The 26,775-nt window shown below is 40.7% G+C and overlaps 1 protein-coding gene across 2 annotated transcripts in view; it reads left to right on the top strand.

Annotated features, from left to right (window-relative positions):
• Window positions 1-26,775, top strand: part of ZNF827 (zinc finger protein 827) — a 98,597-nt gene that overhangs the window by 37,755 nt on the left and 34,067 nt on the right. For both annotated transcript variants that reach the window (XR_008484390.1, XM_054295650.1), the window contains exons 4-7: window positions 1,256-1,739; window positions 13,111-13,344; window positions 24,668-24,892; window positions 25,577-25,634. Coding sequence is in view for 1 of the 2 variants with exons in the window: in XM_054295650.1 (XP_054151625.1) it covers window positions 1,256-1,739; window positions 13,111-13,344; window positions 24,668-24,892; window positions 25,577-25,634 (1,001 nt within the window). In the remaining variant the exon portion in view is untranslated. The remainder of the gene's footprint in view (window positions 1-1,255; window positions 1,740-13,110; window positions 13,345-24,667; window positions 24,893-25,576; window positions 25,635-26,775) is intronic.

The raw sequence follows: 26,775 nt of genomic DNA, 5'->3' as shown, positions 1-26,775 counted from the left end.
AGGGAAAGGAAGAGTGCCTACTCAGTAGAAAGGGAATCACACCTTGTTTGCCAAGAGTTCATCAAACCTCTCCATGTTTCAGGTGAAATATTTTGCATTCAACAAATTGCCATTTTCCAACAAAAATCTGTCTCACTGAAATGTTTCCAACCAACTTGAGTCACAAGTGAAAGCGAATGTGTGGAGCTCAGCTGGTGCCAGTGTGTCCTGATCACATGTTCATCCATTAGTAAGGAACAAATATATGTATTTGCCAGCCTTTTTGCAGGGAATAGCCTGCAGGAGTGCTGCTGTCAGGATTTAAAATTTATTTGTGAAGCCATAGCAAAAAGATTTTTCAACAGCCTTGCTGCTGTTATGCTGGGCTCAGTTGCTCCTTCTGTTTAATGAGTACTGTATGAAGCAAGAAATTGTATAATTATATGTCTGTAGCTTATATAGTTTAATGAGTGTATCTGTTCCTATAATATGTGAGCCATTGTGCATGGATGGATGGAGTTCTCTCTAAAGGTAATCGGGATGGAGCCTGGGGATGGCAGGCATTGCACACACACTGGAGCATGCAGGCTCCATGACAAAGAGCCTGCAGTCCAAATATGAGGCCAGTAAGATTAACTGTGATCCTTAATTGACTGATAAACTACAATAAATGGCAGACACCATCTCTTATGTTTCTATTGTATCATAAAAGAGCTGTTTATTTTCTGGTAGAATTAATTTGCAGCAAACTGTTTCAATAGCTCCTTGGTATTGCCAGGTGCTGTGTTTTTACTCTAATGGTACATAAATCAATGATGGACATTGCTGTGTTGGTTGGGTTTTTTTTTAGCTGAGTTGTTCTGAACAATTTTTATTAGTTAGGTTGCACAGAGTGATGTTTGTTTTTTAATCAAGAAAGCTATTAGTTATAGCTTGGAAGTCTTTATGCACTGACAGGTCATCAGGATCTGATTGTAAGGACTGTTTGATCCAAAGCAGACATCATCATTTCCAAGCTACAGAAACAGATGTTCCTGATTTTTTTTTGTTGTCTTCACTTGAGTCGGATGCTTAAGTTCTTTGACTTGTGTGAAAGAATCCTACTGTTCTTGGGGTCTGACCACTTTCCCAGTGCTCAGAATGAAGAGTTCACTCATTAGTTAATATTTTCTCCTTTTTTTTTTTCAAACAGTGTGAGAAACAGAATCGAGATTTCTGCAATTCTATTAATCTGCCTGGCTTAATACAAGCTGTTGTCTTTCCCCCCTTGACCCAGGTTCATCAGCACCAAGACAGGGGTGAGACCTTCCAATGCCAGCTGTGCCCTTTTACCTCCTCCCGCCACTTCAGCCTGAAGCTCCACATGCGCTGCCACCAGCATTTCCTCAGGACAGAGTCTAAAGTGAAGGAGGAAATGCCAGACACTGAGGTGAAGGGGTCCCCACAGCTGAACAGTGACTCCTGCCCGGCAGCACAGAGGGAAGGAGCAGGGCCTGAGCTCCCCGGATCAGCATCTGTGTCCAAAACCCCCGATGTGGCTGGGCAGCCTGCTGGGGGCGTTCCACCTTTGCTGGTGAAAGAAGAGCCCAAGGATGACACTGGCACCCCAGCTGCACCTTTTGCTCTTAGCACTGTTGACAGAGCCCCAAACAACACAAAGCTGAAAGACTCCTCTGACTTCGTGGCCAATACAGCATCAGCACTATTCAGCCAAGACATCTCTGTCAAGATGGCATCAGATTTTCTAATGAAGCTGTCAGGTAATTGAGCAGCAGCACTGGCTGCTCTTTCATGGGCTAGGAGACACTTTGTCTTGGTTTTATTAAGTCAAGGAATTGCTAGGAGCAAAACATTGTAGCTTCTTGACTTAAAATTTCTTGTTTCTTTTGGTAGCAGAGGTGTATGGTGAAGGGCAGAGGGGAAACAGTGAGAAGAGAGAGGAGTTTTGCTGTTTAATTGCTGGGATTAGGAGTGAGAACTGTTTAGCCAGGCTTTCATGTTCATTAGCATTTACCTTGGCAAATCTCTTGTGATGCATTTTCCAGGCATGCTGACATTCCAGTTTGAAATCACTGAGGGTTACCCAAGTGCCCAGCATGTTCAAAATTTCAGTTTTTAAGTTTTCTGCCTTTACCCTCCTGTTAAAAAGGACCAGTAAAGTATTGGTCACCTTCCTTTCCAAGTTGTATTTGAGGCCTATGTAGTAAATGTATGGGCAGTGTGAATGTTACTGCTTTTGTGTTTTGTTGCTAACACTTTTAAAAGAACAGTAGTCCTAGAGATTAATTTAAAAATTATTATTATTGTTGTTTTATACATGTGTTTCATGCTTTTTCACTGTCAGAATATTGCTGTAAGAATGATATTCATGTGTTAGACTAAAGTGTAGGATGTGTTTAGGGTGGATCTGTTATATTTCATGTGCTCTTTTATTGATTTGACTGAATAATTCAGAACAGTTGATATGCTGGGGAGGTGTTCTAAGCCAAATGTTTTTGAAATTGGCCTTGAATTTTTTGAAGAGAAAGAAGTCAGGAAAAATGTCAGTCAAGGAACTTCTGTTTCACAAGGAGGTCTTGGTCCCCGTGGGACATTTTAGGCTTTGGAGAGAGAAGAAAACCTTTACAACAGAAAATAATTAGTCAACTTTCTCCTTCAAATGGAAAGTAAGTTGTATTTGAGTAAATTTTATTGTCAGATAAACGAAGGAATTAGTTCTGTCTTAGTTTCACCAGTCTTGGTGAAACTACAGCCATTTGTTAGGAAAATCTTTCTTTCCTCATCTTCCCAAATCTTTATACTTCTGGGATCACAGTTCTGTGAGGAATAGAGTAGAATGGGTTCATACAAGATATCAAGACTGAGGCTTCATGGAGCCAGCCAGGAAAGGAGAAAACAGCTGAGGGCAAGCAGGAGGTGAATTGGGGTGGCACAAATGACTTGCTGTGTTGGTTGGAAGAAGACACAGGACCTCCCTCTGAAAAAAATATTAAATAATCTGTTGATATAAATGATTGTTCTGACTAACAAAGAGTGGGCAGGGTGAGTCTGTTTGGATTTTCTTGTACATTTCTTGAGTTGAGTTTCAGATTTGGGCTTGATATGCAATCCATCTGACACTGTCCAACAGCTGTCCCACACATGTTGTTGTGCCGATGTGGATCCTGAATCCGGGTTGCTGTGCACGAAGAGGGGGATGTGAGGGGAGGGTGCTGCTCCTGATGGCTGCATGGAGCAGGAATGAGAGCAGAGTGCAGGAGAGTGGGGGAAAGCCTGAAAGCTGAGAGAACATGCAACAATTTAGTGTGTGGCTTTTCATGTAGCAGTTGATGGGAAGCTGCTCACAGTCTGGCAGACGGTCATGTTTTCAGTGTCTGCTCTATTGGCATCAGAGAAAGGATACAAATGTACATTATTCATGCAAAAGGCCTATGCAGTTATTTTATGGTGACTTACTAAAGGTCTTGAAACCTGACTTGTATGCACTGTTACCTAGCAACATGTTATAAAGTCGCTGGGGGAACAAGATGTATCTGTAATTTTGTATGTGTGCATATTTGAATTAAAATGTACTGCCAGTCACCAAGTTTGCTACGCAGGAAGAGCAGTGTCAGAAGGAAGGGAATTTCTTTTCTTCTGAGATTTATGTTGTGTTACATACATTTGGTTCATGCTTTCCTCTATACAGAGTGCATAAATTTAGAGTAGAAGTAATTCTCTTTTAGCAAGTTGGCTGAGTATTAGTTGCAGTTCTGATGGTTCAGCTCTGCTGAATGAAGTTCCTTTGAGTGATTTCTTTATTACAACAGTCTTGTTAGGCCCATCAGAGCTTCAATTATTTGCCCTACCTTTCCAATGATCTAAATCTTTTGACATCTCAAATTGTATATGCCAATTTTAACAGCCAACACAGATTTTTCGAGACCAAATTATGTCAAAACAATCTAATTTTCTTCTCTGACAGGCCTTGTGGCTAGGAAAGAAGCAGTAGATAGATATATAGACTTTTAGAATTTGGCATTTATTCTTATTGAATATTGATCTTCTAAATGAACATTAATTTTTGCTTGCCAATGTTTATTGTTCCTCTTCTTGCTTGGTGTCAATCTGCATACCTCCAGTTTCATGGGAAACCTGCTGAAGTCCATCCATCATATCCACATCCCTCCAGTCTCGGGACAAGGGTGTCGCATGTGACAGTGTCAAATGCTTGGCACAAGTCTGCTTGCCCCTGTGCTTTACTTCCATCATGAAAAGCCACCAAATTTGTCAGGCAAGACTTGCCCCTGGTGAAGCCACATTGGCTGTCACCAACCACTTCTTTGTTTCCCATGTGCCTTAGCACAGTTTCCTGGAGAATGGAGATTAGAGTAAATAATCATAAACTCATTGTCATTAGGACAAAAAGCAAAAAGATTGTAAGGTTTATCACTGTAAGGTTTAAGTTAGTATTAGGAAAATCTTTCCCCAGCTGAGGTGTTTATACCTCTAGGATAGGTTGGCTGGAGAGATTGTGGCATCTCTGCCACTGGGGAAATGTACAAACAGCTGCCTGTCAGGTATGGCTGGTCTCATATGAAGCAGTAAGATGGACTAAATTTGTGTATCTCTATCAGTGGACCATAGGATGTCATAAGCAGTGGCAAGAAATGTAATCTGAATAAAAACAAGCAGCAAGATGCAAACTGGGGGCAAATTTACAGATGTTTGAAGTTTAGACCTGGTTTGGAGTGGGCCAGAGATGAATTATGGTGACACTGCCCAAAACAGCCATTCAGGTTTTTTTTTTTAGAAAGGCTCAGGGGAGCTTTAGATTTAAAGAGATTGAGAAATACTGGTGTGGGTGACCTTTTCAAGACCACTTCATGCCCAATTCTGTGCCATTGCTTGCCAGAAAGATCTTTTGTTATGTATTTTATGAAATAAAGCATAACACAAATCTCCAAATGTAAATCTAAAACTTAGAACAAATCTTGATTTTTTTTTCCTAGATTCAATTCTCTAAGTCCTAGTTTAAGGTGGGAGAGGATTTTAAATTGACAAGAAATTTGAAAGGGTTCTCTGAAACTTTATTCAGAGTTTTTTATAAAGATGATTAGCAGATACTCAACACATAAAAAGAAGAATATTTAAGCATGGGCATGTTTTTACCTTCAAATCTTGCCCCTCTGACTTCAGCAGGTCTGCTTGTACACTTTAAAGTTTTCCAGTATTTTGCTGTAGCAGTGCTTTGTCAGAATGCTTTCCTCCCCCAGTCCATTAAATTCCATGTTGAAACTTTATAACAGCATTCATATCTTAATTTAAAGAGTATTTGATTTTCCTGTTTCAAAGGTTTCAGTGGCAGACATTATACAACACATCTCTTTAAATACTGGTGTCCTTCCACCCACTTTTCAGGCTTTAGCTTTTTTTTTTTCCCAATAAAAAATTCTTTCACAATGATCCAAACTACAATGGCCAGTGTACCCTAGTGATGTTATTACTGTGCCTACGTTATGTGCTGCAGTAACTTTTAACATTTGGAAATAAATGAATCCCAACAAAATGAATGGGATCCTTGCACTATTGCTCTCCATGGGGTTCTGTGTGGAAGCAGTAATTGGTACACATCCTTCATTGCTGGCCTCTCTCCCCACCTCCCTGGGTTTAAACAAGTGCACTGCTCCAGCAGCAGATCTCTTCATCTTCTGGAGTGGTATCAAGTATGCCCTGCCTCTGCTGTTCTTTTTATGTTCCCCAAGTTACTTGCATGGAAAACCTTAAAAGCAGACAGGAGGAAGGAGCTAAAATGCTGAGGGTTTGGGGCTGGCCACATTAAACCAATTAGAAACTGCTTTCTCTCAGTTTGTCGTGTCTGCTGTCACTGTCATGCGAGGAGTCAAGTCTTTATTTTGGGAAATAAAGCCACCGTGGGACTTTGGTGACTGTCCAAAATATTTGGGCTTTTCATTTGTGTTTTATTAGCTGATTCCATTAATGGCATAATGAGAGAGCAAATCATCAGACAGCTACATACTGCATATTAGTAGAAAAGCTAACTAATCATTTGTTCTGTTTGGCTCTTGAAAATTACTGTGTTCCTTAAAGGTAATACAAGTAATTTGAAATGTTTTATCATTTGCCATTGACTGTGCTGAACTGGCTGGCTTGAACTCTTCAAACAGTTATTTTTAATAAAATAAAATCATATCAAATTTAATTGCCATAATTTATGTATTTGAGTAGCAAGTTCCAAAGAAAAGACCAGGCTGTCTATATTTGGGATTCATAGTTTATGTCAGAATGTAAAATTTAAATTAGAATATGTAAGCTCACAGGACTGGCAATTAGTGAGCCATGTCCTTAATTTAAAAATACTGTGAATTCCATAATGCTGCTGTCAGTGTAAATACCCCTGATGTCATCAAGTTCTCTCTTTGAAGTCTCTCCAGATTCACATTTTCCTAGTTTCCATACAGACCTTTAGTTTGAAGTAAAATTCTGATATGCAATAGCACATCTACTTAACACTTGGGCAAATAAAATCTTGTTGTAATCTTTGCTACTGATATATCATCACCCTTATAATCTCTTTTCAGCAAGTTCTAGTCTTGCATCCACGATTTCCCAACATCCTTAAAATCACACCATTGTGTTTTACATCTTGAAGGAACATGTAGAATTTAGCAAGATAAAGCAGTGTAGTCTCTGTTCTAATCCAGCAATTTAAAATGCAGAATAGCAAACACCTTTTCTTTGTGTGTACTCAGTCCAATACAACTTAAAAGAAGCCAGCAATATAATTCTGGACCAGGTCTGTGCTTACAATTTCATTTTAATGTCTACACAAACTCTTACATTAGGAGTATAGGACTGGACTAGGCTAATGGCTCTTTTGTTTCCCTGAATACACCATTACTCTGGGCAGAAGTCCGAGCTCATGAGCCTTTCTCTCTCATCTATCCAAAATGGGATTTGAAAACACTGTTAGTTCAATCATCTCTGATTGTTTGTTTTGTTTTTTGTTTTGTTAAACAAATATAAAGGCCAGTCTGGTGATATTTCTCTCCCCTGTTTTTCCTCCTTTGTAGAGAGATGTTCCAATATTGCAAGTAATTCTTTCCTATCAGCAATAAATTCCTTCTTGCTCTTTCCACTGCTTGTTCTCTTTTCTCCAGTGTCCCCACAATCTTACCTGTTCTGCTGCTGTTTTGGTTTTCACCTGGAAAGGAGGAAATGTTCTTAGCAGATGCTACAGCCTTGTTTACCCTGTGGGATTTTGGCTGAGCAGCAGACATCTTGGGGTGTCAGGAGGGTTGTGTGGCTCTGCTCCTGCCTCAGCAATTTGCCTGATTCCTTCATTCCACTTGGACTAGAACATGGGGAGATTTTGAGGGAGCAGTAGCAGGACTGGCCATTCTCCTTTGCTATGTCTCATTGTGCTTGACTCCAGCTTTGTAAACACAGAAGCTTTAAAGATCAGTTTACTTAGCTGGCCTTTCTTAACCTAGGCTTGCAGTTTTTAATGTACTTAAGCAATATGTTGTGGAAGACCTCATATTTTAAGGGATCTCCATAAGCCCAGGGGTGCTAGGTTGTGGCATCACCATATTTGTGGTTATATATTCTGCCATTGCACTGCTTTGATAAAAAGAAATGTTGCCATGCTGAGCACCCTTGAGCCACAAGTAGCTTTTTCACTGGTAATGCCCATTCTGTTCCTTAAAGCCCTATGGGTTAGTTAGGGCAGAGTAGAGAGCTTTAAAATTCAGGTGTAATTGACTGAGAATTCCTAGAAGGGTTAGGTAGCATGAAGTGATCTGGGACATATTCATACTCCAGGGCCAGAGGCACTAAAAGGAAATGCTAGACCAGCTAGAATGTCCTGCCAGAAGAGCAGAATTTCTCCTTTTGGGCCACTTACTGAGTATGCAGCCTCTGTGTTTAATCAGATGAACATAATCTATCAGCCCAATTGGATTTTAGTCTGGAGGTTCTCCAACAGGTTCTCATACCATAGATTTTTCTTGCAAAGCAATTAGCTCACCAGGGGCTGCTTCTGCAGTGTTTGTGCCTATTTCTCTCAAATATAAGCCATGGTCTCCATGCAGAATGCCAATTCCTACCTGGACATTTCAACTGCTTGAGAATAAAATAGTGGATGCCTCAAGTCACACCCTTTATTGACCACAGCTGCCTTCAGGGTGATGTGATGCCCACTGTCATGGGACTGTGTCCTCCAAATACAGCAGACCTGATCTGTCATAGGCCCTTGGTTCATTTTAACCACTACAGCTCAGAGCTTACTGTCTGGGATGGAAGTTTCATCATAGTTCCTTTCAACCCAGACCCTATGGATGCTGTTTCTCATGGCCTTTTCTGGTGGCAGAATTTTTGTTGTGGATTCTGGTTTTTTCTTCATGTTTTTCTCTTGGACAGATGGAGCAGTGACCAGCTTCTTGCTGATTGTGACTTGTAACATTGAGCTTGGCTTGGAAGTAATCAGCCCATTTTCCCTCTTTCAGTTATAAATATTTTGAGCATTTAGAAATCCTCTTAAGTGGACTGATGGAGTTAGCAGCTTCTACCAGAGTGTTTCAGATTAGTGGCAGATGCCCAAAGCTTTTCTTGTGGCATTTGGCAGTTTCAGGAAAGTGTTATAACTTTCATCATCTACTTTTGCCAAATGGCTCAAATGGTTCCAGTTGCCAGGAAGATAAAAATCAGCAGTCTGGAATATTCTTTGATCTGTGTTTTTTCTGGATATGGAATAGAACAAATGGAGCATTATCCACTGTGCTTGAGAGATTCCTGCCTGTTGGTTTCATTTGCTCTGTGGGTTTGTTTTGTTTCCTCGCTGTGTATTTCAAAATTAAATTGCTGGGGTTTTTTTATTCAGTGTGCAGACAACACATCCTTTATTCTGCTGTTCAGAATGAATGTAAATTAAATACAAGTTGGGATATGTGTGTGTATCTATTTTTGTATGTAGATAGAAGATACTCTTCCTTCTGGGGAGTAATAATTTTGTCATTCAAATATACTTTAATAACATTCAACTTATGCTTTGTCCAGTTCTAATTTTTTTAAGGATTCCTCAGTCATGGGATTTTTAAAAACTGGTCATAGTAAAATTTTATTTCCCTTACTTGCAATATTTTTTTTCTTACATCTGTTTATTGTTTTCCCTAAAATGACTGGTGGATGCATCACGCCTGCTATTCCCCATGTGTTAGCAATTTTGTCCAGAGTTGTGGATCCAAGATGGGACAGAGACAAGAGTGGTGGGGACTTTTGTTGTTTAGGGGGTCTTTTTTGTGTTTTGGGTTTATTCCCCCTCTAGCTTTTATGTATGGATCTGATAAATTAGACAACCTGCCCTTTTTTATGTCCTTTTGTGTTAGGCTTCATTTACTTTAGAATCTGCTTTAGTATATTTCAAGAAAGAGTAAAAACCCTATTAATTATAACAAATGACTTGAAACTGACCCAGTAGTTGTTGTCTGATTTTGTTTTTATTTTCTGGGGTGAGAAAAATGAGGCAAATAACTCTTCTATTTTTGTGATTTATCTACAATTTAAATATTTGGTTTTTAGAAAACATCATCAGTTCAAGGAATATGCTGCCAGTTAATTAAAGAAATAAGACTCTACTTCTTTCCTAATTTATTAATTCCCTCTTCTGTCCAAAACAAAGCAGGTAGAGTAGGCAGAATCAGTGACATGGGTAAGAACAACAGTCTGGGATTCCTTTCCTTCATGTAATAGTGCCAAAGGCACACCTTCAGGGCTTCCTCTGGGTTGGGGCACCCTGACTATGTTTTATTTTTCTCATTGGTGAAGTACTGTAAACACACAGAGTAATATCTCCTGAAGAGCTCATTTAGATTATGTCTGATGCTGTGCTGGTAGATGTGTTATCAATGTGGTTTTGTTTATCATTGTTACCCTGGATGAAGGCTCAGAAGTGTGAGGAGGCAGTGGCTCCTAGCAGCACAGGCTGACCCTGCAGGAGGGATCACGTGTGGGGTAGGGACAGAAAGGGAAAGGTGTGCCAGGGAAGGGAGGGAGACTTGATTCATTCTGGATCTTATCACTTCATGGGATCAGTCAGGTTGGCAAAGACCTCTGAGATCATCGAGTCCAATGCATGACCAAACACCCCCTTGTCAGCCCGGCCACAGCACTGAGTGCCACATCCAGTCTTCCCTGAAACACCTCCACCACCTCCCTGGGCAGCCCATTCCAATGTCTCATCAACCTTTCTGGAAGAAATTCTTCCTGACATCCAACTTAAACTTCTCTTGGTGCAGCTTGGAGCTGTTTCCTCTTATCCTGTCTGTCTGAGACAAGAGTCTGACCTCCACATGGCTACAGCCTCCTTTCAGGGAATTGTGGAGTGATAGTTGCCCCTGAGCTTTCTTTCTCCAGGGTACACACCCCCAGTTTCCTCAGCCACTTCTCATAAAACTTGTGCTGCAGACCCTTCACCAGCTCTGTTGCCCCTTTCTAGACTCACTCCAGCACCTCAATGTTCTTCCTGAACTGAAGGGCCAAGAACTGGACTATCACTAAACTCTTTAAACTCTGGCATGATCTATCTTGAAATTTTGGTCCTATGAACTAGTAGAACTTGTCTTCATCTTAGCAGGGTTTGAGATACCCTGGGATGAAGAGCACTGAGGCACCACCTTAGACTGGGTCACATTGGCTGCTGACTTTTGACTTGGTGATAAGAAGGTTTAAAAAAATGCTAATTTGTTCCAAAAGCATTCCTTTTGATCCTTTTTCTTGTGGTAAGGTAATGCAATAAGCATCTACCTCTGCATACTATAGCACTTAACTCTTGTAATAAGTACCTTGCTTAAGTCTGTGATCTTATCTGAATTCTGCTCCATTCTGTTTGTTTATAGATGTTTTTGCCATGGCATATGCTTGCAAACTTACACTGAGCTATGCCAGTTTAATATCACCTCTATTTTAAGTGGTGGAAGAGTAGGCTCACCCAGCCTGTAGTGCTTGCTCTACCTGGCTCATTTTCTGCCCTGGTTCATGGCAGAGACAAGGCTGGGTCCACAGGTTAATGGTTGTTATCAGTGGGTCATCTTTACCTCTTCACTCAGACTCATGCTTCCTTTATTTTCTGGGACAAATTTGAATTAGAACCTTTTTGAAATGAATAAATTCAAAAGACCTTTTCTTTCCCCAGTGTTCTCTGAAAGTTCAGGCAGACTGCTCTCTCTCAGTTGCACTCAGATCCTGGTGGAGGTATTTTTCATATCAGCATAGCAGCTAGACTGGCATGTTTTAAAAGCAAAGGACAGCAGAAGGTAATCCAGCAGAGAAGGTTTGGGTCTCTTTGTTTTTGTGACCATTCATCACCCCAGGTCAAACCCCAGAATAGACTGAAGCCAGGATAAAGAAGATAGATGGAATTTTTTTGTTAGTACCTTAGTAAAGTTAAGATGGGCTTTGAGAGATCTAACTTGTATTTTTGTCGTTTAAAGCATGTTTTAATGTTTCATATTTCTGCTTTCGCTCTTCTTTATAAAATAAAAAATGCAGAAGCAATTCCTAATGCTGGTAAAAGCTCCTATAGGTTATATTAAAAATTCCAGATATAAGGTAATGTAATTCCTGAAGTGACTAGAACTAATGTGTATGAGCACATTGCTTATGTGTGCACTCTTAATACCAATTGCCTGAATCCTGTTCTTTGGTAATGGCTTGCCCAGCAACAAGGAGGAAAATCAAACAACTCTAAAATATAGATTGGGAAGATGTGTTGTGTTACAGGGTAATGCAGAAGCTTTAAAAATCATTAGCACACCCCCAAAAACAAACATGAAATATTTGACCTGTGTGGAAATGAACAAAGGCTCAAAGTAGCAAATGTGAGTGTCTAATTCTGATAACGATGGTAATTGTACCTCATATTTTAGAGTTCAGGTGTCTGGGAGATGGTGAGCACTTCATGGTAGGATGCAGGAATTTGGGTTCTCTAGGAGTTTTGGGGGAGTTGCTGAGAAGAAGAGTGTCTGAGGAAATAAGCCAAAAAAGTGAGGAGACTGTGAGTAGGTAAGAAGCTGAAAGGGAGGAAAAAGTAGACCAAGGGTTTAAGCAGGTAAATGTTGCCAGATTTTGTCTTTTGTGTTTGTGGAGTCAGAAGTTTAGAGAGGTGGGAAAAATGTAAACTTGCTAAAGTTAAAGGCACTCAACGAGTCATCTACTGTTTGTTACTGGGAATTTAAAGTGACATTTTGGCCAAGAAAAGGTCATGAAGAGACAGGGAAAGAAGTATCTCTTCATGGTTAAATTAAAAAAAATTATTAGAAGATTTACTTGAAGACAAGTGCAACTTCTGCAGAGACTTGTCATGCCTCTGCCCATGAATTTATGTTGGCTGGGCTTGGAAGTATTGTTTAAGAGCTATTCTGGTTTTATCCTTCTAATGCCGTGCAGAGGTTCTGCTGCTGTCAAGAGGTATCAGAAAGGCCCTCCAAGCATTGCTCAGTGTGCAGATCTTAAGGAGCTCCCCAAAGTCTCCTTGCCCTCCTCTGAGGCTGTACAGCTGCTTAGGAGGAGTATTCAAAAGGAATATTTTAAACTTACTTTCTTTTCATGGACATAGAGCTTGGAACAGTGCAGAGCTCTCTTCTGAAAATCTCTTAGTTCTCTTCTTAATACAGCAACTTTTAGGACCTAAGAACTTGATATCTTTTCCCTTTTACTCCCCTCTTAGGTTTTCTGTCTTCCTACTCTTCATATCTTGCCTCTCTTCCATGTATTAAAACCTTAGTATATCATACCCATGGGCTTTGCCAAATTTGCCCTTAAGTGAAAAGTTTTAAACTTGCACCAAGCCTGTAGAAAACCTAGAAACCAATGACAAGGCAGGAGCTATTAGGAGGAGCAGGGGGAAACAAGTGAGAGAATGTTCTTCTGAGCTTTGGTACATGCAGTTGTTGTGTTTCAAAACTGCCCCTTTGCAGAAAAGGTGCAGAAGTTTGTCCCTTGAAGCATCTTTGAGCACAGTTGGATGTGTCTGCTGCCTGTACCTGCCCTAGCATTTCTCAGGTTATGGTTTCTTCCTGTTACTACCGGTTCCAGGATTATGTATTTCACTCTCTTCTTTCCATCTCTTGACAGCTGCAAATCAAAAGGAGCCCTTGACTCCTAATTTTAAAGTGAAAGAGGAGCCTAAGGATGAAGAAGCTGGAAGTTCGGCCGTGTCTCAGCCCAGCTATGTATTCAGCCAAGAGTCTGAAGCCTCAGCTCCAAATGTCCCTGAAGAGAAACTCAAGCCACAAGAAGCACAGGCAAATGTGATGAGGCAGGACATGTCAGTCAAGGCAGCATCCGAGCTCCTCATGAAGCTCTCAGGTAGGTATTTCATTTCATAATACTGAATTTTTAATTTTTTTTTCTTTTTTGTGTATGCTAGCAGGGTTACCTTGCAAGAAGGTAGGTTGAGCTTAATAGCAAGCCAAGGAACAATTGAAAAGGCCTGTCTACAAAGTGTCATGTATGTGAAATATCTCAGTCTGGTCTGTAGCCACACTATCTAATTATCTCTGCTCTGATTTTCAAATTAATGACTATGGAATAAGTCATAAGAAATGATGCCTTAAAGCTTTTATGTGCTATAATTTTTTAAATGTACCATGTAAATTTAACCATGTTAATACCAATTTATTCACAGGTGTCTCTTCATTAACATCTTAAGAACATTTCTGTACTTTACTGTACCTGACATGGCTTTATAGAATATGACTTTTAAAGCTTTTATTTTTTTCTGGCAATACATTGTACTCAAAATTATAAGATACACTGTTAAAAAAATTGTGTAAACTGAGCCAGATTTCTGTATTTAGCAAGACCATTTGAACTTGCTTACATTGCCTCAGTGATAGATTCTTCTGCCAGACAAGTAGGCAGTTTACACACATAGGCTGTGTTAATGCTGGAGGGAGTCAAATAAAAAGTATGTTCTGCTAATTATGATTTGTCTACCTTTCAAAATCAAGATTTAAGAGAAAATAAAAGGGTTGAATTCTTCCCACTCCATCAGGTTAAGTGAAGGATGAAAAGGCTTTGAACTTCTAACAGACCAATTTCTAGGACCAAGACATGAAAGTCAGTCTGGCAGGCTGGGTTTTGGGCTTCTGCACCTGAACTGGATCTGATACATTTTAAGTCTTCTCCAAAACTGGACAAGACTTATTTTTTTATTTGTGCCAAAGTCATGCAAAAGTGCTGGTGGGAATGCTTACAAGTTTAGTCTTCTGAAATCCCTGTCAAACCTACCTGAAATGGGTTGTCTTGATTGGACACTGTCAGCTGTGAATTTGAGCTCAAACTTGAAAGACTTGAGCTGACTAGGATCTCCCCCATAAAACATGTAATTAATTCACTCCTGTTCATGCCTCCACATTTTAGTTTGCAGAAGAATTTGAATCAAGCCTTCCATGTTAATGGTGCAAAAAGTGTATCTCAAGTACCAAAGCTGACCAGAGCACTAGTTTCCAGATTTTTTTTCCTCAGACTCCCAAATACAAACCACTTGGTTATTGGTGTAATTCACAGTTGCTGCTGGTAACTGGTTTGAGTGAGGTGTTTTGGTAACAAAATTTTGCAGCCTAATGAATGTCAAACTGTGACTATTTTTCTTGGTGCATATAAATTCATGTAACTGTTTTTATAAAGAAAGAGCTCCGTAATTTAATAGTTTGTGAAGTACTTCAGAGACACAAGGGTTCTGGATTGTCAGTCTGGAGTTCAGCACTGGCAGGAGGTGTTTAAATAGTTCTATTGTTGCCTGTTGTGTTAGAATATTTGTGCCTTAAATACCTGCTTCTATGAGAGAAATCCAGTGTGTACTAAATCTTGGTCAAGTCTTCAGCTCCTGTTGGGATCTCCCAGGCTTTAAAGGGAGATCCCAACACAAGAAAGTAAGAAATACACCAGTGTAACATTTCTCTTACAAGCTCTTAGGGACTGAGCAGTTTGTGCTGACAGTGGTGTTTTTGGCTAATGCATAGATTAGGATGTGAAGAGTGACTGGGATTTATGGAGCCAGTGTTGCTGCTGTTGGTGTTCTCGCATCAGCCAGGGGGTGGTGGGTTTACACCCAGTTTGTCACAGACAGTTTGCAACCCACATTTCCCTCAATTACCATCTAAGGCAGAAACTGGAGAGGAAAACACTGAGATACAGTTTAATGTAGGACAACTACAAGAGGAAAATCTTAAAATGATTAGCCTCTTTAGTGGTTTATTTTGAGTATTTTTGAATCTTTACCTTACCTGGCAGAATACTCCCATATCACTGTTGACTTCAGAGCCTACTGCTAGCAATTTGGTAGCCTGGTTTTGGTGACTTAGAACTTACTTAATTAAGCCACTTCTTAGAATCACAGAAGGTGATGCCTTAAGTTTTAGCTTTCATACTATCCAGATTCTGTACTGCATTAGTATCTAACTCTGAACTTCATATAAGGTGTTAGCAAGTTCTCCTCATAGTTTAGTTCAACTAAAGAATCCTTTCCCAGCCTGAGAACCAAGGGCACCATTGCAGCTCCAGTGCAGCCAAAGTGCTGCTATCTTGCAGCCCAAAAAGTACAAACAACAGCAAACTGGAGAGCAGTCTGGGAGGATGGAACTTCATAACCTGAAGCTGTATTTGAACAATTAACCCCAGTAAGTAAATGGACCAAAACTTATAAAAGCATGAAAAGTTGTGACCTGTCATCCATCTTGGGTGTAGCCTCAGCCAGGCTCTTGTGCTGGCCAAGGTGTATCCTTTGAAGGCCTTTTCATGAATACTTACTTTATTCCTTTAACACTGTCTAAACTCTGCTCTCAAGGCATCAAGGGACCTTAAAGATGGCAAAATCATTTAGGCTGGAAAAGACCACCCAGGTCATTCACTCCAACCATTGACTGATCACCACCTTGTCCTGGGCCACTGCACTGAATGCCACATCCAGTCATTTCTTGAACACCTCCAGGGATGGTGGCTTCACCATCTCCCTGGGCAGCTTGTTCCAATGCTTGGCAGCCCCTTCTGTGAAACAATTATCCCTGATGTCCAGCCTGAACCTCCCCTGGTGCAGCTTGAGGCCATTTCCTCTCATCCTGTTGCTGGTTGCCTGGGAGAAGAGACTTCCCCAGCTATAACCTTCTTTCAGGGAGCTGTAGAGAACAATCATCTGGTTCCAACCCCTCTGCCATGGGCAGGGGCATCTTCCACTAGAAGGTATTGCTCAGAGCCTCATCCAATGTGGCCTTGAACACTTCTAGGGATGAGGGATCCACATTTCCTCCTGAGCCACCTCTTGAGATTGAAAGGAAAACAAGAACAAACTTCCTCCTTTTTCATGGTACTGGAAAGAACAAAAAAATGGAACAAGTCTGTCTTGATATTTTACTGTCTGTGGGAAATCCTCAGTCAAGTGCCCTTGTTAGATTTGATATATTTTATAATTGGGTTTAAGTCAAGTCCCTTCAGATTCTCTCTATGCGTGGTAAGGACTGAATGGATTGTGTTCTTGCTTTGTTCTTTTCCCTTTCTTCTGTGTAATACTAATCACCAAAACCTGCATCACATACAAATTCAGGAAGGAATTTCCAACATAACAGTGTTGTGCTTCCTGCATTCCTGACATACATGCTGCTGTCATCCTCTGAGCAAGAATACTGCTGATTGTTTCAGCCTCATGGGTGGGAGCCAACTGGGATTTGGGCATAGACCTTGTTACTTCTTTCCATGCAAGGGATAAACTGGTTTATATTTTTCACTGGGATATCTCTTTTCCCAAACAGGAGTGCTGTGTTGGCAGCTCTTAGCTGTACGGGGTAGTGGAAGGCCTTTCCATCTCTGGAGCCTGGTTTGGTCTGGTGCATACTGTAGGGTAGGTTTACTCCAAATCATCAGCCCTTTGTCAGCCCCCATTTCTCAGCTACTCAGAAATTACTCCAGAGCTAGGAAAAGTTACAAGAATAAACATCTTTTCCTGTACTAGAACATTAACAGAACATTTGTTAGCTGCCATTGTAGAAGCAGGTGGAAAGAAACAAGAGAAAATCACACACAGCTATTTTAGTTCTACAAGACAAGATTCTCTCTTTCAAGCTGAAGAAGAGAATTTGGACACTTGCTTCTAGAAGCATGACCAGAGTTTAGGATCAAGCCCTTGTCCCACACATTACTGTGGTGGAGTTTGACCTTTTACACTAGTTCTTTCTCTCCCATGTTCCCCTGGGATTCAGGTCTCCTACCCACAGTTCACAGACTTGATTCCTACTCACACCTCTTCCAAAGGATTATCCAGGCTCAGGGGGCTCCTGTCTCTTGGGCATGTCTGGGCAGAACCCACTTCCACCCAAACAGCCAGGACAAAACTTCCTAACAACGAAGCTGCCATTTGAGAATAAATCAAACACCCATTTGAAAGAAATGGTGTTTCGAAGTTAGTGGGCAAGGTTTGAGCAGATTTTCAACCTCCATTTCACAGAAGAAAATAAAATTACCACTGTGATATGTATGAGTGCACAAAAGTGAGCTGGGTATTCTGTCCATTGCTGATTCTTGACTGAGACTAGGTCCAGTGGTAAGCAAACAGATTTGAGCAGATAGTGGAGTGGGGCAAATTGCTCTCATCTCTGTTTGGAAAGGTGCCATCCCTGCAAGATTTTTAATTCCCGTCAAATATTGTACAAAATCATTGGAAGAAATGGGAGTAACGTGTTTCAAATACACCTGGTTTTTACATTTTTACCAGTTCTCTTTAATGGAAAATCTAATTTAATTAAGTGGCACCCTCAATGATTCCTGGTCAGTTTTATACACTCAGTCTTGTGAATTGAAAAGTACATTTCAGAGGAGACTGAAATTAAAAATAAATATTTGCATTTACATGCCGTTGTTAGAGCTGAAAAACTCATTTTCTGCTGAAATAGTCATGCTGCTGATATGTTTAGGGCATGTATTAGCTTTTAGAAGCATACAATGTTTTGTCTTCTTGTCCAGAAATGAGTGTATAGGTGGAAGAGTATAAAATCTATCCCAGGTAGTAGCACTTTTTATGCAATGTTTTGCCCAGGGACATTAGTATGTCCTTGTCTTTCCCAGAAATGTTGTCTGAATCACATTTACCTTTATTTCAGATGTATCCTACTTTTGAAATGTGTTCATTTTGCATGTAACTCAGGTTGTTTTCCTCCTCTCTTTTTTTCTGTGGGTCAGTTCCCCATGTATTGCACATCTCCTTGTTAGCCCAAGCAAGTGCATAACATTTGTACCCTTTGGTTCCTTTGGATTTTTTGTTCTTCAACCCTCAGGTCACACAGTGTTTTCTTGTAATACACCAGTAGCAACAAAGTGTCTTAATTTTGGGTTATCAGCACATGCAATTAGTGCAGACTTACTTCATGACCTCAGCACCCAAAGTGAGGTGCTGCCTACAACTGAGTACAGAAGCATTCCTGATCAACTCCATTTATTACAGCTAATTATATGATATTTCCTCTTTTGGAGCAACTGGTTATTACAGGGGAGGGGTGTGATGAGGTTTTGTTTTTTTTTTTTTTGATTAAGCCTATATCCACTTAAAAATGCGTATGGTAATTTTGTATTTCATGCCTTGTCATTATTTTTTTGACACTGTATCATACATTTAATTGAAATCACATATATTAGAGCAACTATTTAAAAAGAGTGGAACAAGGAGAAGAGAATGATAGTACAATTCTAGCATAAGGTGAAGGTCAGAATTAATCTTGCTGCATATTTCTTTTCCACAACATTGTGGACTGCTCTGGGAAATGCCTGTGTGGAGTTAGGCTGCTGTCTCTGGAGATCCCTGTTGCTGGTACCTCATGAGAGTCCCTGCTCCTGGATTGATTCAGGAGAGCTGTCAAGGCTTTCATCCCTGCTTGGAAAGCCTCAATAACAGGCAGAGAAAGGAAAATACAGGGAAGTCTTTTGTTCCTTGGGGCTTCTGTAGGAGCCCAGAACGTAAGTGGGGAGGTGTATGGTCCAAAATAAGACTTTTTCTTTGTGGGAAGTAGAGAAATGGCAAACCATGGCAAGTCACATTGCCACATTAAACCCTGCTACTAGCCAAGTGGGTTTTGTTGGGGCTTTTTCTGGTTTTGGTTTTTTATTTTAACCAGGTAGTTCAAGTAGGGTCTTGCAGGTGCCACCATCATCCTACCATTTAAATGGAAGGGGCAGCAGATGTCTATCACAACTCTAATTAGTTTATGGCTTTAATTTGCTCCATTTTTTTTCCTTGGATCGTATTTCTGTGAAGCAGCTTGTAGTTGCAAAATTGTGTAACATGGGAGTTCAGAGGTTCCACTTTAATAAATATGAGCTATTTCATGATTTTATTTTTTTTTTTAATGCAGGATCCTGTTACATTGATTCATTGACATTGTCTTATATAAAACAGCAGTTTGAAAAAAATACTAACAAAATAAAGCATCAAGCACAGCGCCCTAGGGAACGTCAGATGTTCCTTGTTGTGTCTCCGTAGCAGAACCTTCAGGGCTTGCCAACTGTTCCCTACCTCTGAGGTTTTATTTAAGCTGTTTTAGGGCATGTTTATTTCTAGCAAATCAGAACAATTAGCATAACAAAACGCCTGATTCTCCGTGCTGAAAGCTTTTGAAGTCGGTACAAGTTGACCCACTATTTACCCCTGTCTGCTTCATTGTGGAGACTGGTACATGAGTCCAATTTATGAGACATATGGGAAAGGCTTTCTTCTCTAAGTTGATTCATAAAGTTGATTTGTAAAGCTGATGGGCATTTCAGCAAATACAAACAACTCTGAATTTTAGTCACAGGGTGAAGTTTTAAGTAAAATGGTGGGAAGAAACACTAGTGATTTAACAAGTATTCATTTGATTTTGGCAATGCAAGGTTATTGGACAGCTGTTGTGTCAGCCAAAGCAATATTTACTGCATGACTTGTGTTCTTTATGAAATCTATCCCTTATTTTTGACTTCTGTCTCAAATAATGGGAAAAGCTGAGTGTGCTGTATTAGGAAGGGTCAGTGTCCCTTCCAGAGCATGTGTGTGCTGCATGGAATCACAGAATGGTCTGGGATAGAAGGAACTTTTAAAGGTCATCCAGTCCGACCCCTTAGCAACGAGGAGGGGCATCTTCATCAAGATCAGGTTGCTCAGAGCCCATCCTACCTGACCTTGAACGTTTCCAGGAATGGGCCATTGACCACCTCTCTGGGCAACCTGTTCCCATGTTTCAACACTCAGATTGTAAAAAGTTCTTCCCTTATATGTAGTCTGAATTTACCTTCTTTTGGGTAAAACCACTGTCTCTCATGTCACAACAGGCTAAACAGTCTGAACTCGGCTCTCTCACAAGCCTGCTTTAAGTACTGAAAGGCTGCTGTAAGGTCTCCCTGAAGCCTTCCCTTCTCCAGGCTGACCAAGCCCAGCTCTCTCAGCCTGTCTCCACAGGGAAAGTGTTCCAACCTTCTGATCAGGTCCATCAGGTCATGGCTTCCCTGTGCTGGGAGGCACTGGGGGAGCTGAGCCCGTTCAGTCTGGCACAGGGGAACTAAAGGCCAATCTCATTGCAGCCTGCACCTACTTGAAGGAAACTTGGAAAAGAGGTGGAATTAAACTTTTGTCCCTCCTGGCAGATGGTAAAAGAAGGGGTAACAGCTGCCAGCTGCAGTTTGGGAAGTTCAGAGTGGACATTAAGAAAAGTTTCTAGTGTGTGTTAGAACAAGTCTTATCTTCCTTTTGAAAGTTCTCCAGGATGAACCTGCAGCCAGCCCAGTGCTGAAGGCTCATTAAATAATTTTGTTTGGAGGGGACCTCCAGGGTCATCTATTCCAGACCTTTGCTCAGAGCTGGTCAAGCCAGGCAGGCTGCTGAGGGTCTCACCAAGTTTAGGTTTGTTCAGGGATGGAGAACCCGACTTCTCCCAGCAATGGGTGTCAGCATTTCCCCATCCTGATGGGAATTCTTTTTTCTGTGTATATATAAACAGAATTCCCCATGTTCTATCTTGTCTGTTGACTCATGCAATCTCTGTGCATTTATGAGAGAAATCTGACTTGAGCTTCTCTGCACCTTCCCTTTATTCCTTAGAGAGCTGTTGACAGCAATAAAGTGTCTCCTTCGTGTTGTTTTCTTGAGGCTGAACAAACCCAGCTCTCACAGCTGATCTCCTTTTCTGTCTTGCAGCAGCCCTCTGACAATCTTGGTTGCCTTCCACTGAACATGCTCTGGGGATGACAGAGTCTGTCCTGTACTGGGGATCCCCAGATGGGGCACAAAACCCTAAATGCAGCCTCAAAGGTGCAGAACAGAGGGTAAGAACCCCCTCCCTCTGCCTGATGGCTGCAGATCTGATAATGGGGCCTGAAATAGGGCTGGCCTTGGGTGCCACAAGGGCACTTTGCTGACTTGTGCTCAACTGGAGCTGGATTGTGATAGTCCCAACTTTCAGAGACATTGAATAAGGTCTTTCTAGAACCTGCCAACCTCTGTTCTAGGCTGTAGAGTGGTGTTGTCTGAGACTAAATTCCAGAAGTGCTCTTACTACTGCACCTTATAGAGGTGACAATGTCAGGCTTTCAGGGATAAAGGTTGTATCCTGAGCTTTTAGGGCTTTTAGGCCTTACTCAGCACAAGTATTGTTCTATGTTTCTGCTGTTCTAGGTTTGGAGGAGTTTTTTAGCAAGTATCACTACTTTGTGATTCCTTACTTCTGTGGAACCTGAAAACTATGGAAGAAATTGCTTCCTCCTGGAACAAGCCTGTCCAGTGCTCTCTTTTTCATATCTGATGTGGAAAATTGTCTCACTCAATGTGAATAGGATGACATTCGTTAAGGCTTTTGTAGATAAGATGATTTAAAGTTACACTGCTCTATAAAGAAACAGCATCTCTGTGGCTTGATAAAGTACATCCATGTATTAAATAGTTTCCTCTTATTTTGTTAAGGTGTTTCTGTATCACACAGTTAATAGCAGATAAAGACATACTGGGTGATTTAGTTCATCTTTTGCCCTGTGAAGTGTCTCAGCACTGCTGTGCTGTTATTCTGAGCCTCACCCAGGTTAGTTTTGATTGAATAGCAGACTGTGTTTTGGAGATCATGGTCTGGATACTTCTGAGCTGTTTGAGTCTCTTTAGCCCACAGATTTTGCTGTACTATTATAGAAATCTGACCTGAAGAATAAAACCTGACTGTCATATACTAACTTCCTATTCTGATACATTGCAGATTATTTAACCAGCTCACCTACTAGGTCTCCTATAAAAGTCAAAGATAAAATGATTTTGTTATTTAAAGCAGGAGACCTTTTTGTGTGCCTGTACTTGACTTGAAAAACTTTAGCTGTGCTATAACCATGTGAGATACCTATGTAAAGAGATAAGGGCTATCACCTTACTCCACAATGAACAGCACAGAAGGGAAAATAATCCTCAAGAAGCTGGAGCTGGACTGCCTATATGGTGAGACAGGTATGGTCATAACCTTAATTACAGTATTTTGCCAGCACAAGATCTAGCACAGCAGGGTTTTATGCCTATGATTGCTTCTTGTGGAACAGACTGACTGTTTCCCTTTCATTAGCTCTTGTAAAATTATCAGAAGCCCTCCTTCAATCTTCTCTTTGTGTGTTTGCTTTGGGGATTTAGAGTATGACAGAATTCACATTTGGCAGGGACATTCTGTCAGATCAAAAGGGTGCAGCTGGAAGGATAAAGGTCAAAGGAAATGATCAAATATGTAGATGTAGTTAAGGCAATTGCAGTGCTCGCTGATGGTGAGGGAGAGAAGGTCACTGGTATTGCTTGACTTTTGCCTTAGTTGGGGTCCTGTCAGTTTGTCTGATACAAAAGCACTTGCAGGACAGGGAATTAAACTGCGTGGAGCAGGAACAGAAATAGAAAGAATATTTTAAAAGCAGAGAGAGCAGCAAAGGTCAGCTTGACTCTGCACCTAAATTTGGCAGCTGGGTGCAGAGCTCAGTCTGTCAGACATCTGAAGAACTCATTTGTTTGTGGAGTTACCTGAGCTCTTGATTGACACTGTTACCTGATGCGTTCCTTTGCTGCTCTGTGCTCACTTTCAATGCACAGCATGCTATTTTTACACTTTTTAACACAGATGCAGGATTCTGTGGTTTTATAATAAGAGAGTAATAGAGGCTTTAAACAAAATTTTAAAAAGAGAAAAGTCTTCTTAACAGGGCAGAAAAAAAGGCATTGTTATTTCTAACTGGTCTTCAGCTGAGAATTCACTATAAAAATTTCTGAAGTCTGAGATGTATCTGTGGATAGTAGAGGGTAAAGATTTTTATCAATGTTTAGATGTGTCTTTTAAAGGTCAAGAAATGTCATAAGAAAAGATTGAAAGCACTTCATGTAAATTGTTCCTGGAACATATCCAAGTGGCGTTTATCTCCTGGCTTCAATTTATTTTTTTTTTAAGAGCTGTAGGAAGTAAAGCCACTTTTTCTCTACTTCATGAATGTGGAGAGAGGGAAAACCTAGGGTAGTGTAAAAGGACTTGGTGATACATGTTAGTTTAATTTTAGGTAGAATGCTGATGCATTCATGATAAAGGGATTCTGTCCATCTTTTGCTGGAGGTGACAACATGACACCAACAGCTGAGGAAGCTGAAAACATTTTTGGGGATAACCAAACCATGTTTTGGTGCCTCTGAGATCCATTGGAATATTGGGTAATTGAAAATGAAAGGCCTGAATCTTTCACACTTGGAATAAAATCTGTGAAGCTGACACACTCACATGTGAGTTAGAGAGGATAGGAAAACCAGAACAAACAAATTTAGTTGGAATGATTCCTTACCTGGATGTTCCTTCTGGTATTTAACTCTGTTCGTGCATTTATTTATGTTCTTGGTTCTCCAGAGATATGCTGTCTGTAGGGTTTCTAGAAATTGGCTTCTAGACTATGGTTTTGTTTGCTAGCCCTGGGACACTGGAGAGGAAGACAAGGAGGGGATGATATGGACTTAAGAAAACTGTTCACTAAAGTTAATGGACCTTGTAATGCATGAGGGAATATCTGTCAGCCTTGAGAAAAACATGAGCCCCAGAATATTCCTCTCATCTAGAAAGCTTGTGCAGGTGTAATGAACAGGTTCTTCACATGTTTTTCTGGAATTTTCCATAAAAGAGAAAGAGGAGAAGATGAGGTTCCCTCCTCTGCCCCTATTCCCATACTGGTACTTCTGACTGTTGGTGCTGGTACTTCTGTTAAAAAAGAGAAATTTGGAGTTTGTAAGAGGCCCTCGGTGCCCACCTCAGGAGAGCTGGGGTGGAGTTGCAACTTCATTTAATAAATAGAAACAAAGCTTCACTAACTCGTGTGTCATCACACACACAGTATTCATAGAAAGTGATGTAACTCTCATATTTGCAAATATGCAACTGTTTTCTGCTTTCTAGTTTGAAAAATTATTTTCAAGAGCTTGCTTCTATTTATAACAGCCAGAAGAATACTGAGGCTGTCAGCTGCTTGCTTCCCTTCCCATTTGCAGGGATGCGGTACACAAATTATAACTCGGTAATTGTGATTTCTGCTTGGAGCACTCTGAAAAATTACAGCCTAATTAAATAATTATGGCGGTTGCTTATTCTTTTTTCTTTCCCTTTTTTTTTTTTTTTTGAATGCATATTTGCAGCTGAGAGTTTCAAGGAAGCCCAGATGGTGAAGATAAAGGAGGAGCCGATGGAAGTTGACATCCAGGACTCGCAGGCTTCAGTGTCGCCCAGGCAGAGCGGTGGCTACAGCACTTTGCTGGGGCGCGACCAGAAGGCACCTGAGGGCCGTGTGCTGCCAGACAGAAACCTCTTCAGCCAGGACATATCAGTGAAGATGGCATCTGAGCTGCTCTTCCAGCTATCAGGTAAACCTAGTGCAAACTGCTCCGTAGTCGGAGTTAAAAGAGCAAAATCAGATTTTTTTTGTGTGACCCCAAAGTTCTATGAAACTGTGAGATCACCGGGGCTGAAAGCTAATAGGAACCTTCCAACCCTCACACTTGAAACACAGAGGCCTTGCCAAATATCCCCCATAGTCTGCATTATGCTTTAAAGCACTGTGGCAGCCAGGTCAGGCTCACAGTATTTCAGCTGAGTTGGAAAAGCCAGAGTTCAGCTCCTGTATTTTTGAAAGCTAATTAAATAATTTGTGACGACTGCTTTGATCCCTGTAGAGGGGAATCTGCAGATGGCAGTTCTAGCCTAAGTGGCCATGGCTGCAGGATTCAGCACTCCTGGGGCTGCACTGCCCACTTCCCTTGGCAAAGAAGGTGAAGCTCATCTGTCACACAAAGGCAGTGGGACCAATGAACACTTGCATTGCACGCTCTGCATGGAGCTCTAACACTGACATGCGGAGCTGAAAAAATTTGTTGGGTGTAAATTTAAATAAAGTCATGCCCATTCTCTAATAATGCTGGAACCATTTACCCTAAATTACCCTGGGTTATGCTGTTACCTGAAAGCATTAAAATAGTTCTGCTGAATAAAATTTGATAGAGAACATATGGCATATGCTAACCACAAAACTCATGTGTGTTTCTCTGCAGAAAAGGTGAGCAAAGAGCATAACCACAATAAAGATAACACCATCAGAACTACAGCCAGGTGAGTACAGCCCATGGTTACAGCTGCACTGTAAATAGCATTGCCTCCTTTTGCCTTGTGAACTCAAACCTGTCTCCAGCAAACATGACCTGATAGTACAAATATAAGATACTTCCATGAGTAATGGAGGCTATATCTGAAAAACTACAACTATAGATCTGATTGTTTAGGGTTGATATGTCAAAAAGCCCAGTGGCTTTTGTCTGTTCTCCTCTGATCAACACATCATTTTAAGAATTATTTATTCTATTTTTTTCAACAAAAACTGAAGCTTACAAGAAACTGCATGGTACATGCAGTGCTTGAGGGAAGACCAGGGTGACAACTGGATTTTAAGACGTGGACCAATGTAAGAAGAGATGACTTTGATTGTTTTATGTCTAGCTAGATTTCTTTAGAAAAATTTCAATTTATTATTTCTGTATTCTCAATACATTCTAGAGATGAATTTTTTAAAGTTAGACTGTAAGACAGTGCTAACAAGATGTGTTAAAGATTACAGTTACAGTATTACAATAATTTAAATTAAGCAGGAGTTAAATACATGATCCTGTGCTGTTAAAGAAATGTGCATTTTACAGCACTGTGGCTGGGAACAAGCCCACAAGGTGTTTATGTGTCCATGAGCAGCAAGGTGAAGTGTCCCTGTGGGAAGATTTAAAGTTCTTATGCAGTAAGTGGTATCTGCAATTGGTAAAGACTTAGGAGCCCTTGGTAGGGTAGGAGGAGTAGGCAGGAATTGACAAGGATATATTTCCTACCTGAAAGTTCCCTAATTGTTGTGGATGGGTTGGAGACTGAGCACACTGAAGTGATGAAGAGTTCATTCAAAGATGGAGTAAGAGCTTCTTGCCTCTGCAGCCCCTTTACAGAAGTTCTCGGTGCTAACTTATAACAACTTTGCCCAGACAGAATGGAAAAGCATTTCAGTTGCAAAGAAAAGGTCTCTGAAATACACTGTACTTAAATTTCTAGGCCTATCCAATTCATTCATGGTAGCTGCAATAAATAACTTGTTTTTAATAAACTGACCAGCTCAGTAAATGTACATTAGGGACTTTTTGATGCTACAAGTTGAAAGATAATTCAATTGAGCTTTTGGCTTCTGGTTACAGTGAATGCTTCCCATATTTGCTAGTGT

Source organism: Melozone crissalis, unplaced genomic scaffold, assembly GCF_028551555.1.
Source record: "Melozone crissalis strain CALT ecotype California unplaced genomic scaffold, PUWL_Pcris_2 ptg000006l_1, whole genome shotgun sequence".
In the NCBI taxonomy this organism is placed as follows: Eukaryota; Metazoa; Chordata; class Aves; order Passeriformes; family Passerellidae; genus Melozone; species Melozone crissalis.
The sequence above is the reverse complement of the archived record's forward strand: the minus strand, read 5'-3'. Positions and strand labels throughout refer to the sequence as shown.